Genomic DNA, 15,733 nt, shown 5'->3' with positions numbered 1-15,733 from the left:
GTGACTGATTTTGGGAAACACTTTGGCAGCTACATGGGGTCATGATGTGGCCAGGTTTCTTTGGCTCAAGCACGAAGAATACCAGGGGAAACTCAAGCGTGAAGCAAGAGCTCGACTCTTAACAGAGATGTTGTTTGTGGCTTTGTTACCGGAAAATGCGAGTGACCTTAGCAAGGCCAAAGTGTGTAGACATAGGGATTATGAAATTGAGAAGTGGGTGGAGTGAGATACCGGAGGCATAAAAGCATCGGAAGGTGTCCCACAGCACTGCTCTTTCAGAGGCAGACATACCAAAGATGAGGTGAGTCCACAGTTCAGCCCTGTCCCCCCTTTCCTCTGGATTATTTCATCCTTCTCTGTATATATCTTTTATCTACATGACAGCCCGGGTATAGGAGAGGCCTATAGGAGAGGTGTAAAAATATAACAAAGGAATAAGGCAAATGGGCTAAATTATAGTGAATAAAGTGTTTTCTGTGTTAAATCCTCTGCTTTTCCGTGTCCATAAAGGGTAATGCTTTCAGATGGTGCTGTCTTTTCCATGAGATGTGACTTTCGCTAAGGAATAGCTTTTTCCTCGAGGTTATGAAGTTCTCACCTTCACGGGGGATGCCAGCAGCTTCTGTGGGAGGCCTCCTGGCATTTTTTTTTCTTTTTTGGGCCACGCCACACGGCTTGTGGGATCTTAGTTCCCCAACCAGGGATTGAACCTGGGCCCGTGGCAATGAGAGTGCTGAGTCCTAACCACTGGACCGCCAGGGAATTTCCCCTGGCATTTTGGATATGCCTATTAGCAGATTTTTTAATCTTTTAAAAAATGTATAATAAGAAAGATCAATAGTGACACATTTGAGTGACACAATTCAGGCACTCAGATTTTAACAAAATAAAAAAAACTTTTTGAAATGTTGAAATAACGAGACTAGAAACTTAACCGAGCAATATTTGAGTAGCTGACACCTTTCAGGGAGATGGTTAACTGGTGATTATGGCCTGTGCATTGATGTCCATGTGCACAGTCGACCTTTCAGGGAGCCAGTTACCTTCCAGGTAACCTGGAATCCTGGGGTTTGCTATACCATTTGCTGAAGTCAAATTATAAAATAATAGAAAAAACAATATCAGTGTTTTAAATTATATATTTTTAAAAACCTCTTATTATGGAAAATTTCAAAAAGTAGAGAGAAGAGCATAATCACCCCCCACTTCCCCATCTTGCAGTTATCCACATTTCATTCGCATTATCCTTGTAGCCCAGCACCTTAGGGTGCCCAAGTGAGATTTCTCTTTGCTGGAGAGCTCATATATTAACAATTTAATGTTTCCTGAATGCTGCCAGAAACTGAGGCCCAAACCCCATGTGCCTTCCTATCTTGGTTGTTCTTCTCTGAAGCTTCTGTAGAATTCCCAGCAGCACAGAACATGTTGGAACCTGGGTGACTGGGAAGCTGCTAAACTATGCATGTGGGTGGGTGAAGGGCTTCTAGGTCCTAGCACTTCCGTATCTATTTTTTCTGGCTGCCTAATGGGAGGGGTGTGTGTGTGTGCGTGTGTGTGTGTGTGTGTGTGTGTGTGAGTGTGTGAGCGTGAGCGTGTGTGTGCATGTGTGCGTGTGTGTGGTGAAGCGGGGAGATGAGCTGTGCGCTCCTCTCCGTCTTCTCTGCAGTGCCCTGCAAGCTGTTGTCACCCTCCTGCTCTGCGGGCAGCTTTTCGCGGTGGAAGTCAGCGTCGAGCCCACAACTGCCACAGGTAGGTCTCTGTCTGGACGAGAGCTGTACCTCCCAGAACCGCTGCATCCACTCTCACCCCATCAGACCTGCACCCTCTCTTGGGGAAGATCCAATTGCTCCTTCTCATCCTACTCTCTGGTCTTTCAGTATCATGAAGAAAATTGGGGAGCCAGCCAGAAATAAGGGGAGATTGCCCTCCCCAGGGCTTCCATTAGGGGCGGAGGGAGGTTGATGTGCAAAGCAGCTTCTTCTCCTCTGACTTGTTGGGTCTCTAGGGGCAGCTTCTGACTACGAACCTTCTCTTCCGGTTTTTCTTTGCAGATGACAGCTGCTTAAAGCCCCCCGAGATTGCCAATGGCTACCTGGAACACTGGGTTCGCTATCAGTGTAAAACCCACTACACACTACGCGCTGGAGATGGTAAGGCCGGAACGAATGTCTCCGGGTCCTCCTCTGTCCCACCCTTTCCACAAGGAGCGGAGCCAGTGTGTCTGTCCAGAAAGTGCACGTGTTCTCTGGAGCCAGGAGATTTAGATTCTAACAAGGGTTTTGTCACTGGTAGCTGTGGCCTTTTGGGCAAACTAACTTTTCTCAGCCTCAAGTTTTCTCCTTTGTTAAGGGGAGGGAGGTGATGCCATGTAGCCTACCCTCTCAGAGTGACATCTACGTCGACAAAATGACGGTGACGGTGCTGACGACAGGGGGTCCTTACCCAGCGAGCACTGCGCCCCTGAACTGTTCTAAGTGCTTTACACAGACTTGCTCACTAGGTCCTCACAACACCCCTCCGCAGAGATACTATTATTTATTTTGGCCGCGCTGGCCTGCTCGTGCGACCTTAGTTCCCCGACCAGCGATCAAACCCGTGCTCCCTGCACTGGAAGTGCAGATTCCTAACCACTGGACCGCCAGGGGATTCCCAAGAGATACTGTTATTACTCTCACTTTGCTGCTGCTGAAACTAAGACACAGAAAGCTTGAGTAATTTGCCCAAGTTCAGGTAGCCTGTAAGAGGGAGAGTCAGGATTTGAACCCCGATTCCGACCCCGTACCGCCTTGCCACGGTCACTATGATCGCCACGGTCACCTTGACCATTGCTCTGCCCTGCTGGGCTTCACTGCCGCCCCCAGCACTTAGCTGCTAGCACAGAGCTCCTCCCTTCCTCCTCTTCCCCTGCCCTCCCCCTTCCTGCTTCTCTGATTCTGCTCTTTAAATACCTTCTCTCTCCATGCTAGGTCCAGATACAATTTCCCTTTTGGTTCATTTTTTTTTTTTCTTTTTGTTTCAGGAGTGTACACCTTAAACAGGGAGAAGCAGTGGATAAATAAGGACCTTGGAGAGCAACTCCCCGAGTGCGAAGCAGGTAGGAAATCATGGGTCCCGGGAAGCAGACGGAAAGTGGGTATTGAGGAATTGGTGCACCAGCAGGGATTGAAATGTCCTAGAGGCACATCCTCCCTATGTGGTTTCCTCTGGGCACACAAGAGCCGAGGGGAGGGACCAGGGAGATCCACAGGTGGCTGGGCAGAGAAGTGCACAGGCAGGTAATACTTCCCCATAAAGGTCACTAGGGAATTTGTTCATTTGGCCTGAGGGGCATTGACTGAATCCACTGTCTACACTGCCCACAAAGGATCAGGAAACTCTGTGTGTACATATAGCCCGCCTAGAGAGCCCTGGGCCAAGGGTAAAGCAAGCTCCACGAAGAACAGGTCAAGGGAGGGGATGACAAAACCTTAATCTGTGGGAATATGATACAAGAGGCTGGAGATGGCTTAGGACTCTGTTGTTACTAGGAAGAGCTGATGCTCTCTCCTTTCCCCTCTTGGAACAAGGGGATCTTGCCTATCCTCTTCGGCTACTAGGGATGCGGCACTGCTAACCTGCCTGTTATTAAATGCAATAACACATCCCTCTTTATTCAGAAAGAATGAATCATGGTAGCTCCTTGTCCTTACAATGAATTCAAGGGAACTGTGGACATCTTGCTGTGATAGACTGTTTAAATATACATAGAGTTCAGCAGCCAGAGTTTGAAAACTTCAGGGCTATTTGTTTCTTTGTGAGTTAGAAAAGCAGGAAACAACTCCGCTTTAGTGATGTAAACAAAAAAAAAAAAAGAATCATTTTAAACGGTAAACATTGGGAACAAGTGGAGCAGAAGGTAAGGGCAAAGCATGTAAACATTTCTAGCTCTGAAGAAATGAACAGTGATCGTTCAGACAGCAGCAAGAGTCGATCCTTTTATCTTTCCCTGGGAAAGACTGGGAGACAGTCACATTCTGTCCATAATTTTCTTACTCTCCTCAACAGTATGCGGAAAGCCCAAGCATCCAGTGGTTCAGGTGCAAAGGATCATTGGTGGCTCACTGGATGCCAAAGGCAGCTTTCCCTGGCAGGCTAAGATGGTCTCCCACCATAATCTCACCTCGGGGGCCACGCTGATCAATGAACAATGGCTGCTGACCACAGCTACAAATCTCTTCTTGGGTCATGATAATAAAACAAAAGCAAAAGACATTGCTCCTACTTTAAGACTCTACGTGGGGAGGAAGCAGCTTGTGGAGATTGAGAAGGTGCTTCTCCACCCTGACTACTCCAAGGTAGACATTGGGCTCATCAAACTCAGAGAGAAGGTGCCCATTGATGAGACAGTAATGCCCATCTGCCTGCCTTCGAAAGATTATGCGGAAGTGGGGCGTGTGGGTTATGTGTCTGGCTGGGGGCGAAATGCCAACTTCGTTTTTCCTGAGCATCTGAAGTACGTCATGCTGCCAGTGGCTGACCAAGACAATTGTGTAAAGCACTACGAAGGCAGCACAGTACCCGAAAAGAAGACACCAAAGAGCCCCGTAGGGGTGCAGCCGATACTGAATGAGCACACCTTCTGTGCTGGCTTGTCCAAGTATCAGGAAGACACCTGCTACGGCGATGCCGGCAGCGCCTTTGCCGTTCACGACGAGGCTGATGACACCTGGTATGCGGCTGGGATCCTGAGCTTTGACAAGAGCTGCGCTACTGCCGAGTATGGTGTGTATGTGAAGGTGTCCTCCATTCTGGACTGGGTTCAGAAAACCATAGCTGACAACTAATGCAAGGCTGGCTGGAAGCCTTTGCCTGAAAGGCCGAGGGAAAGCTGGACAGGAGCAGAGGGGACAAAAACGTGGTATTGAAGCTGACGGGTTCCAGCCCTGCATTACTGAGTTGATCAATAAAGAGCTTCCTTTGACTCATTTCTGTGCTGCTTTTAGCCTTGGGCCTTTTAAAATTCTCTCATTTATATAGTACAGCAGCCGCCAAGTGCTCTAGAGTTTACTGGGAGTGTGGCAGAGCCACCCCCAGGGCAACTGGAAATCCCTGAAGTGACACAAACTGCCCCGCTGTGGGGCTCATGGTCACTGAATGAGTGCCTACCCCATGGCAGGCCTCAGAGAGGTCCCTGTTATCCTTATTTTGCAGACAAGGAAACAGAGACTCAGAGAAGTTAAGTGATTTGCTTAAGGGTGCATAGCTATCAAATAGTGAAGCTGAACCTTTAACCTAGGTCTAAACACAAATCCCGAGCTCTTTTCACCGCATCCTTTTGCTTCTTCAGGGTAAAGGAGGAGAAAGAGTGGAGGCTGGTGAGGAAGAGGCTAGCTCAAAGGGACATGAAAACAAGTGCCTTAACACAGACAGTACTTCGCTGTTTGTGCTCCGACACACCAGTGCTTCAGGTGGCAAAGTAAGATGGTATAAAGGCAGGATTTCTGGCCTTGCTGGGTCCAAATCACAGCTCGACGATACATTTGCCAAGTTCCTTAAACTCCCTGCCCATCAGTCCCCAGGTCTCTCCTATGAGGGGCTTAAGCCAGACAATCTCTAAAGTGCCCATCAGTAAAAACATTCTGGGGCCGGGTAAAGTTAGAAGCCTCTTCCTTAGGAGGGGCTGCTTTTCCCACTTGGAAGAAACCTACCCTTTGCCAGGCGTCAAATGCAAGCCGAGTCTTTCATTTCACAACGATAACGGTCTCATCATTAAGGGTTTCCCAGAAAAAAGGTGCTAGAACCCAGCACATGAAGCTCTTCTAAGCCTGTGCTTGGTATGCTGGCCCGTCACCAATATGTCGTCCTGTCACACCAAAACAGGGCCTCTCCCGCTCACGGCTTCAAATGTCACTATGCGTCACTCGGGCTCTGCCCTTTGCCATGACCTTCTCCTCACATGCACTCTCCAGATCCATCAATAACTTTCGACAGGTTACAGCTCGTAGGCCAATGAAGGACTTAGACCTGTATTCTAGAGAGTGTGGAAGAGACGACCGCTAGCAACTGAAAAATGATACAAACACATGAAATGATGCCCTCAGGAGGCACCTATTTCTTCTAATCGTACCTTCAGCGCTAAGTTTTCTTAAAGAATAAACCATTCCAGTTTTCGTGAAGAGCAATCTGACTAAGTGGCCCCTGCTCACCCCTCAGGAGGAACATAAAAGAAAACCTTTGGCGTTTCCCCCAATTCCCTTATCTCCTCTGCCTTCCTCCCAGCAGCACCTCACCCGCCTGGCCTGCCCCTCGGGTTCCAGTGACACTGGACTCCGTGGAGCCCTCTCAACACGCGTGCTCTCTCTAGCCCCTGTGCCTTCTTCCGCCGGTGCCCTCTCCTGAAAAGCACTCCCACGAGTACCTCCTACTCTTCTTTAAGGCTCAGGCACTGTCTCTTCTAAGCAGCCTTTCTTCCATCCAGGAGGTATTCGTTTTTATGTAGCATCTGGCACAGGACGGGGCACATAGTATACACTTAATAAATACTTGTGGAATGGACAGCAACCAAGATGGGAACAAAAACATAAGCCAGGACTTCAGAGAAACATTCCCTAAAGCCCTCAGGAGGAGAGAAGATATAAGAATCCTATGCATGAAAGTTCCGAGGTTTTGCTGTTATCTGAGCACTTCCCACACCTCAAATGCTCTGTGACTTAGGCTATGAGGGACAGAAAATCCAACTAACAGTGACAGGCAGTGAAGACATTTTATTCTTTCATAGAAATCTGAAGGGAGGCATGTCTAGAGTCCCCTCAGTAGCTCAGTATCGTGATCAGGGACCCAGGCTCTTTTCACTGCTCTTCTCAGCATGTTCATTCTTCATCCCAGTGCTGGTTGCCTCGTGGTCCTAAGACAGCTGCTGCAGTTCCATGCATCACGATCACCATGAAAGCAGGAAGTGGGGGCCAGAAGACGGAGGTGGTGGCGAAAGGGTTCTGTTGTCTCCTTCCTGGAGTGGGTCTCTCCTTTATCAATGAAGGCCACAAAGGTGCCCAGCAGCCTTCCTTCTATTCCACATTTGTCAGAAAAGGCTTGGAAAGGAAGCACCTGGCAAAGGGGGACAGACTTGCAGTGACAGTGCTGCCCTGCACAGAACTGGGTTTCTGTCATCAAGGTGGCAAAAACTGCCAAGCAGGTCACGTGCTGCCTCGCACACTGCCCTCTGGCTCTACGTCTATTCTCTTATTCTAGAAAGTCAGTACCTTTAGCCCCACAAGGTTTTGACAGGAGCAGGAACTTGCCCAAGTGGTGGCAGGCTGTGCCAGAGGACCCTGGGAGAATTCTTCATAAAGTTATTAACACAGGCAAGTCCTATAAACATGATACTTCTTTCTAGCAATTCTGAGACCTCTTTCCAGTCTTGAGTCCTTGAAGTACAGTTTTCTCTTCAGAAAGAGATGGAGCTCTGGGAGAGATCAGCTCCTACCTACTAAGGGTAGTTAATTCTTTGTTTAGTTCAAATTGGGTGCTGGACGGTAAAGGTTCAAGTTCTCACTTCTTGGGCAATTTAATAATAGAAAAGCTGATAAAATCAGCAAGCCAGGATACCTTTAAAAGTCTGAGCCAGAAAAGCTAGAAGATAAAACAAACGTGTCTGCTCTTAGTAAAGAATGATTTATTCCAAAAGAACTGGGATAACAGGTGAGCACGAGATAAATACACGAGTGGAGGAGTGGCGAGGCTGAGGAAGATGAAGGGGTGGGTGTGTACACACACGGTCGAAAAGAAGTATTTTTGCTCTTATGGGAATTGACTTTCTATTTTACTTGTGTACCAAATAAACACAGTTAAATCAAATTGTACTAGCCAAGGTTTAGAAGGATTCTGTTATTATTTTAAAGAATAAAGAAAGCTATAATATAAAGAGAAATTACAATAACCACGCTGGGGAAACTGACCACGGCTGACTTGACTGCTCTGAGGTCTGCAGGGAGGAGACACTTGGGCATTCCCGATTGTCACAGCACCAGTGTGGTCTTCTACTTGGGGGCCGGTATTTTCTATACACGTTAAACCTCTTCTCTGCCGGGACGCTGACCACATTTCCGAAAGACCCCAGAAAGACAGCACAGCTGGAGTCAGGCATTGTTTCACGATGGGCCTGTCTCTTCAACTTTGACAGTAGTGCAAGTGCTAAATGTCTTGATAGAGGAGGTCATATTTGGGAATATTCTTGGGATCAATAGGACTTTGAACAATAAGTTTTCCCCTCATTGCGCCTCGATAAATTACTTCAATCAAATCTATGAAGTCTTGTTTGGTTTTGAAACTTCCCACGAACTTAGTGTGATCTGGAGACCTAAATAGCATAGGAGAGAAACAATCTCGCTCAAAACTTTTCATAATTACTTGTCAGACCTTCAGGATAAACAAAATAAACAGCAGCTCTGTTATTTTCTTCTGATCAGGGAGCCTTTAGACACAAAGCCTGACACTGATTTTCCCTTTGCGATTACAGGGCCCATTTGATACACGACTAAAACCAGTGCTGTGGGCCGCTGGGAGCTCATGTAAGCCCTACCAGGTGCAAAGCTTCTGCTTCAAAACCTATTTAATCACTTCTCAACTCAACGTCAAGTAGTATTCCCTGGGGTTAGCATGGGCTTAGTTTGTTGTTGCTGTTGTTGACTAGACACTGTGCAAAGTCCATTAACTTGTCGTTGTCTCTGAGTTCTAGTCACTTATACTTCTGAGTGACAGGTGCAATATTACCTTTTTTTTTTTTTTTTTTTTTTTTTTTTACTTTTCAAGTATCAAGTATGTTTACTGTAGAAACAGTTTAGGAAAAAAAAAATGAGGCTAGAGGCCACATTTTGGTATATACCCTTTCAAGCGTGTGTGTGTGTGTGTGTGTGTGCATTTCTTTTTTTCACAGTCATGGGAATTATATCATGTAAACTATCTTGTAAGGTGCTTTTTTCAACAAACATATATTTCTTTCAAAGCCATTAAACATGCATCTCCCATACCATATTAAATTAAGTTCTAGTATCCTTCTGTGGACATCTAGCTTCTTTCTAAGTATTCTGTCTTCTTAATAATGGTCGGATGAATGAACATCCACGTAGCCAATTTTGACCACTTTCATGACTATTTTCCTTCAGATAAATTCCTGGAAATGCAATTGCTGGGTTAAAAATTGTATACCTTTTTTTTTTTTTTTTTTTTTTTTTTTTTTTTTTTTTGCGGTACGCAGGCCTCTCACTGTTGTGGCCTCTCCCTTTGCGGAGCACAGGCTCCGGATGCGCAGGCCCAGCGGCCATGGCTCACGGGCCCAGCCGCTCCACGGCATGTGGGATCTTCCCGGACCGGGGCACGAACCCGTGTCCCCTGCGTTGGCAGGTGGACTCTCAACCACTGTGCCACCAGGGAAGCCCAAAAAATTGTATACGTTTTATGGTGGTAAGTAGTATCATAAATCACCCTCTGAAAGTATTCACCAAACTAATACATATATCAACTGTATTCTAGGAGAATAAATAGCTATAAAACACTTAAAACAGGTTATATTTAATACACTTTCAAATAAATGATGACAAAGCAGGCACACAGATCTAGACAAGTGGACTCCTTGACCACAGTAAGAAATGATAGGATTATTACGGATACATTCAAAATGAGTAAGTATTGGGATCACAACTGGATGCAGGGGAAGGCATTAAAGATTTCATGTTACTTATTCTTTTTTTTTTTAAGATTTTTTTTTTTGATGTGGACCATTTTTAAAGTCTTTACTGAATTTGTTACAAAATCGCTTCTCTTTTACGTTTTGGTTTTTTGGCCCCGAGGCATGTGGGATCTTAGCTCCCTGACCAGGGATCGAACCTGCACCCGCTGTGCTGGAAGGCGAAGCCTTAACCACTGGACCTCCAGGGAAGTCCCTCATGTTACTTATTCTTGACAGACTTTGTTGAAGAATGACTTCAAAATTCTCTGAGTGAAAGAAGACAGGAAACTTGGCAAGAAAAAAGCATGTCTTAATTTGCTGAAGGATTACTTCTTTTATAGATGCAGCCTATGACTTCAAAAGGTTAAGAACAAATGACCTACTTTGTTTTAAATAAAATTCCTGGGAAACTTTTAAAAAAGCTGTTCTGTATTTCTACAGTGAAAGAGGTGAGTGCTTCACAAACTGTGCTATTCTCTCACAGTAAGTTAAAATTCACCACTCATACTGGAAACACTCTCATTTTGCACCAAAGTTCCACATAAAAAAATTAGAGAGTGCATCAACTCAGGAAACAGTTCCAGCATAAGACTCACAAAGCCCCCATCACATGCAAATAGGTGAGCTACTGAAACTGCCTGGATGGAAGAAACTTTTAAGACGATAAAAACTTCATGTCAATATAACTTACCCATAATCCACTTTCATATGCTGCCCATTGAAGAAAAACACAGTAGATGGAATATAACTGATGTCAAAATAGTGTGTATAAACTGGGGTTTGGTCCACATCTACCAGATATATAGTAGCCATTTTACTTAAGTCAGAAGACGTCTTAGAAAGCTGCAAATGAAGAGAGAGATGTGGGTTACAACTTGAGGGCAGCAACGTTTCTTCTGTGAACCTTTTTATTGGAAGAGAATTTTCTGTTTGAAAAAAATTCCCTGGCCAAGAATCTAGCCTGTTTGAGTTCCACATTAGACACAGTATAACCTTATCATTCAGACTGTTGGCAGGGTAATGAAAGGGCCCTAGGCAAATTGTGTGAATATATTTCTGCTTCTTTTTTTTCTTCTATTTTTGATTGTAAAAAGTTTTTATAAACTTTTTATGGATTTATAAAATCCATATACTCGCTTAAATAAAAAACAAAACAACTCAGAAATATGTACTACAGACAATGGAATTCCCCCACATCTCTTCCTTCCAATCTCCCCATAGATGATAATTATGATAAAAATAGCAAACACTTACATGGCACTTGTTATGTGCCACGTGTTCTAAGTGCTCTACACTTGTTGGCTCCTTTAATCCTTACAACATTCCTATGAGGTATGCTCTGCCACAGTCACCATTTCACAGACGAGGAGACCGAGGTACGGGCAGGTAATGTGCCCCCGGTCACACGGCTGTACGCAGTAAAGTGAGGATGTGAACTCAGACAGCTTGGCTTCAGAGTCTATACTCTCGACCTCTGTGATATTCCACATCCTCTGTAGTTGAGGGTAAAATGCTGTGGCCCCTTCCCCCCAGATTAACACATCACACGCTCATTTTTAACCACAGAAGTGGGGTTTCTTACACTGTACCCACACTGAGGGTGGCAGCAGTAGAAATGGTGGGTGAGGTCTTAGTCCTGGGTAAGTCTCTCTCCACAATAAACAGAGACAAGGATAAACTTACTCTGTCCCATACTCCCCTTCCTATTCATCAGACTGTGAAGATTTGTTGTGAAATCAGATTATCATCAGGCACACACTGGAGGCAGCACACTCGAAAAGCGTATTTGCAGGCAGAGAAAACAAAATTCAAATCCCAGCTCTGCAATTGAGTGGTGGGAAGTCACCTGACCTTCCCGGCATTCATCTCCCGCCTTGGGAACAGTAATAGCAATTATCCCACTGTTGTGAACACTGAGTAAGACAATGTTCATAGACTCTTGTAAATAATGTCCCTGGTCTTCCACTGAATTGTTGATGAAACTGAGCTTCGGCAGCTGCTACTGGGGAAGGGCATCCAGGGCAGATTCAGCACAATCACAGATCTGGGGGTTCAGCTCAGGGCAGGCACATGATCGGCTCTTAGTGAAGGTGTGCTAACAAATGAACAGCTGTATCCCCGGGCCCTGCCTGTTCCCTTTCATTCATTTTGCAGATGTGGAAGTGAGAGTGTATAGGTTCTTAATAAAAACCATTTACTTAAAACATTCACTTACAATATCATCTAGTTGCAGACAGACAGGATCCTCGTCTCTCCCGAACCTGAGAACCAACACCTTCTCTGCAGTACTTTTTATCGCCTGGTCCACTTCTTTTTTGCTACTCAGCTTGGGTAACAGGAAGCTCATATTGAAATAATCCAAGTATCAATCCTCACTGTCAGTCCTGAAAGTTGAAATGTTTAAAGACATTAAGTGCATGAGTCCTAATTTTAAAACATTAAAAATTTTTGTAGTAGGTAACATGTATATATATATTTTTTTTCCAGAGGAAAAAAGGTTTCACACAACACAGTAACAACAAAGTAAAAGGAACGCACTAAATGCACAAACTGGTGGCAAGTCAGTCCACCAGTTAAAAAGGAACAATATAGAAAGGTATATTGTCTCCCCTCGACTGGCTTAGTTCCCAGTGCCCTGTAAGGAGTTACAAGGTACCAACTTTCATTAGTTTCTCACGTATCTTCCAGAGTTTTGTTATGCATTCACAAGAAAATACAAATGGGTTCCAACATTTTCTCCCTTTTTTACTCAAAAGAGAGTGTATTCTTTCCATCAGTGTTCCAGCAGGAAAGAGATGACGTCCTCAAATTTGGTAATCTGGAGACTTTCACTAAGGAAACGTATAGGAAAACAGCAGGGTGTAGTGCAGGACCCTGGGCTAGTAGCAGCGGGACAGGGCGCTGTTCTCGCCCGCAGGCCTGAAGGAGCCATGGGAGGGAGTAGTTACCAGAACTCTGTGGCTGAGATTGCTGGACAGAGAGGGCTGCTGTATAAGAGGTCAGTCTGCAGTTAAGGGATGCAGATGCTCTCCTCCCACCCTCTCTCTGATCTGCTAATGCTCCCACTGGCTGACTCCACCTGGAACAAAGAGGGCAGGTGAGCTGCAGAGGCAAACAAGCCTCCTTGTCCCGGAGCAGTCTAGAGAAGCAGGAAGGGTGGATCCAGAGGAGTAAATGACAGATGTCCAGCACACATACTTTACCCACTCTTCTGCACTTTGCACTTTACCTCACATGTGAAGACCATCACGTATCTCTGTGCAGAAAACTCACACATTTTTTGTCACAGTGCCATACTATTTCATGCCCGTTCCATCCTTTTTTAAACAGTCTTTTATTGACAGACATTTTTATTATCATGAGTCCTGGTTTAAAGATCCTTGGTGTATGTCTTATTGAGAATACCTCATCACATGGCCAACAGATCAATTAAGAGTGTGTAAAAACTACACACACACACAAAACAAATAGTACAATACTGAGATAGAAGGGGCCTCTCATTTTCAGACTAGTTTGCTCACAGTTACACTTCTAGCTCCAAAAAAAAGGACTAGAATCCACGCCATCAAATTTCTAGTCCAGTGTTCCTTCTATTACAACAAGTCCTATTTTTTTATGATTGAGAAACTCCATGATCAAGGAGCTTTACTTCTAATCCATCCATCAGAGACTCCACTGATACTTAATTTTTAAATTCAGTCCCAAATCTGTCTTATGCTACGAAAAGGGAGGATTTCTTTCTCTTTTTTTGGTGACAAGTCACATTTTAAGATATGAATTACTAAAAATTCACATGGGAAATGAAATTGTTCCAGTAATAGGTCACACTTTATTTTTTTAAATTAATTAATTAATTTTTGGCTGTGTTGGGTCACTTGCTGCACGTGGGCTTTCTCTAGTTGAGGCAAGCAGGGGCTACTCTTTGTTGTGTTGCGTGGGCTTCTCATTGCAGTGGCTTCTCTTGTTGCGGAGCACGTGTTCTAGGTGTGCAGGCTCCAGCAGTTGCGGCTTGCGGGCTCTAGAGCACAGGCTCAGTAGTTGTGGCACACAGGCTGTTGCTCTGTGGCCTGTGGAATCCTCCCAGACCAGGGCTCAAACCCGTGTCCCCTGCATTGGCAGGTGGATTCGTTACCACTGCGCCACCAGGGAAGTCCCAATAGGTCATACTTTAAATAGAGAAGATGATTGCCAGAAGGGATTTCTTCAAGTCGCAGTGGCAGAACAAATTACTGATGTAAGGGAAAGTCAGAGAGAAGATGGATCTGTCCCACCACTAGAATTCAAACAAACAGCAACTTCTGTAAGTTACTGATAAAGAGGAGGAAGTGGTGGGAGAGCAAAGCTGTCAACGGGGAGTGGGGAGATAAGCCTGTAAGAGGGTGGGACTGGATGACTGTTGGAAAATGGAGAGGGAAATTGAGACCACACCTAAGAAAATGTCCACAGCAAACGATACCAACAGAAAATTCACAAAAGAAGAGGTAAAAATGGACAAATATACTGGGAAAGTTAAGCTTTACCAGTAAGCAAAGGAAAGCAAGTTACATGATATATTTTCAAATCCATTAATTTGGCAAAGATTAAATGATAACGGCAAGAGTGTGAGTGAAGGGGCAGGCATTCAGAGTCCCTGCTGGAATGCAGAGAAGCAAAACTTTTCTAGAAAGAAACCTGAATACTCTTTGACCAACAATTCCACTTCTGAGAATTTATTCCTAGTATATAAATAGACATATGCACAAAGATCAATGTATATTTATAACGGTGAAAACTGCAAACAAGCTAAATAGCGATCAGTAGGGGACTGAGAAAATAAATGATAGTATAGCCACTGCAACGTACTAGCACAGTGTCATTATACACCGTGTACATGTGTATATAATGTACACATAATAGAGATGAATAATTGAAAACTCCTCATGATAAAGAAAAAAAAGTTATAGAACAACAGTATATAGTGTGATCCCACTTTTGTACAAAACCTAACTATAATACACATGTACATATTCACATATAAATATAACTAGAAATGAATATCCCCAAAGACCATCAGAGGCTGTCTCTGCGTGTGAACAGACGAGTGACTTATACTTACACTGGGGTGCGCATCTTTATTTTCCCCAAATATCCGACATACATACTTTTTTTTGGGGGGGGCGGTACGCGGGCCTCTCACTGTTGTGGCCTCTCCCGTTGCGGAGCACAGGCTCCAGACGCACAGGCTCAGCGGCCATGGCTCACGGGCCCAGCCGCTCCGCGGCATGTGGGATCTTCCCGGACCGGGGTACGAACCCGTATCCCCTGCATTGGCAGGCGGATTCTCAACCACTGCGCCACCAGGGAAGCCCACATACTTTTTAAAAACATTTATTTTTGGCTGCGTTGAGTCTTCGTTGCTGCGAGCGGGCTTCCTCTAACTGTGGCGAGCAGGGGCTATTCTTCGTTGCGGTGTGTGGGCTTCTCCTTGGGGTGGTGGCTTCTTTTGTTGCGCAAGCTCAGTAGTTATGGCGCACGGGCATAGTTGCTCCGCGCATGTGGGATCATCCCGGACCAGGGCTCGCACCCCCGTCCCCTGCATTGGCTGGCGTATTCTTAACCACTGCGCCACCAGGGAACTCCGACATACTTTTAATGATGCCAGTGGTTGGGCTACTCCTGGCCCACAACTGCCAAGGAAAACGATACTTACTTACTTGTACACGTCAGCTCCCTCTCTTCCACTTCAGGGTTGTCGGCAACCCCCACCCTTCCTCCAAAAAGCCGACTGGGGAGGCTCTTTCCTCCTCCCCCAGCCGCGGCTGCTACCCGCAAACCAAAGTAACCCACGGGCTAGAGTTGCCTAGCAACTGTGGCGGTCCACTTTAAGGGGACGGAAACGGAAAAAGAAAACGCACAGGCGCAGTGATGAACTCGTATTAGGCCCCGCTCAAAGAAGCAGAAGAGGCTATTCCAGTCATCGCCCACCTTCCCCGGCTCTGACCGGAAACCCTAGGGTCACTTCCGCCCTTATTAAATATGACCGATCTCTTT

General features: G+C 45.4%; 2 protein-coding genes across 7 annotated transcripts; one reads left to right on the top strand and one right to left on the bottom strand.

Moving 5' to 3' along the window:
- Positions 1-272: 272 nt before the first annotated feature.
- On the top strand, positions 273-4,964 carry LOC131744478 (haptoglobin-like). The gene is made up of 5 exons (XM_059043983.2): positions 273-301; positions 1,667-1,749; positions 2,052-2,150; positions 3,020-3,094; positions 4,045-4,964. Exons 1-5 carry the CDS (start codon positions 297-299, stop codon positions 4,821-4,823), a joined length of 1,041 nt encoding a protein of 346 aa, XP_058899966.2. The 5' UTR covers positions 273-296; the 3' UTR covers positions 4,824-4,964.
- A 1,759-nt stretch (positions 4,965-6,723) lies between these two features.
- Positions 6,724-15,693, bottom strand: TXNL4B (thioredoxin like 4B). 6 transcript variants are annotated; one of them, XM_067020342.1, is made up of 5 exons: positions 15,058-15,211; positions 12,652-12,782; positions 11,919-12,087; positions 10,395-10,546; positions 7,637-8,335 (listed from the first exon to the last, which is right to left on the bottom strand). In XM_067020342.1, exons 3-5 carry the CDS (start codon positions 12,048-12,050, stop codon positions 8,170-8,172), a joined length of 450 nt encoding a protein of 149 aa, XP_066876443.1. In that variant the 5' UTR covers positions 12,051-12,087; positions 12,652-12,782; positions 15,058-15,211; the 3' UTR covers positions 7,637-8,169. The 6 variants fall into 6 exon arrangements, with proteins under 6 accessions (XP_058899971.1, XP_066876441.1, XP_058899972.1 ...); XM_059043988.2 differs by lacking the exons at positions 12,652-12,782; positions 15,058-15,211 and adding an exon at positions 15,393-15,693 and having other exon boundaries at positions 6,724-8,335; XM_067020340.1 differs by lacking the exons at positions 12,652-12,782; positions 15,058-15,211 and adding an exon at positions 15,397-15,684 and having other exon boundaries at positions 6,724-8,335.
- Positions 15,694-15,733: the final 40 nt, after the last annotated feature.

The sequence above is a fragment of the Kogia breviceps genome, chromosome 18 (assembly GCF_026419965.1).
Source record: "Kogia breviceps isolate mKogBre1 chromosome 18, mKogBre1 haplotype 1, whole genome shotgun sequence".
In the NCBI taxonomy this organism is placed as follows: Eukaryota; Metazoa; Chordata; class Mammalia; order Artiodactyla; family Physeteridae; genus Kogia; species Kogia breviceps.
Note: the sequence above shows the minus strand (reverse complement) of the source record. Positions and strands in the feature narration are given on the sequence as shown.

Coding starts and splice junctions, on each gene's coding strand:
- TXNL4B (XM_059043988.2), bottom strand. CDS start 12,050: ATGAGCTTCCTGTTACCCAAGCTGAGTAGCAAAAAAGAAGTGGACCAG. Junction 10,547..11,918: donor GTCTGCAACTAGATGATATT/GTAAGTGAATGT, acceptor CTTCATTTGCAG/CTTTCTAAGACGTCTTCTGA. Junction 8,336..10,394: donor CATATGAAAGTGGATTATGG/GTAAGTTATATT, acceptor TATGCTATTTAG/GTCTCCAGATCACACTAAGT.
- LOC131744478 (XM_059043983.2), top strand. Junction 1,750..2,051: donor CGAGCCCACAACTGCCACAG/GTAGGTCTCTGT, acceptor TTTTCTTTGCAG/ATGACAGCTGCTTAAAGCCC. Junction 2,151..3,019: donor CACACTACGCGCTGGAGATG/GTAAGGCCGGAA, acceptor TTTTTGTTTCAG/GAGTGTACACCTTAAACAGG.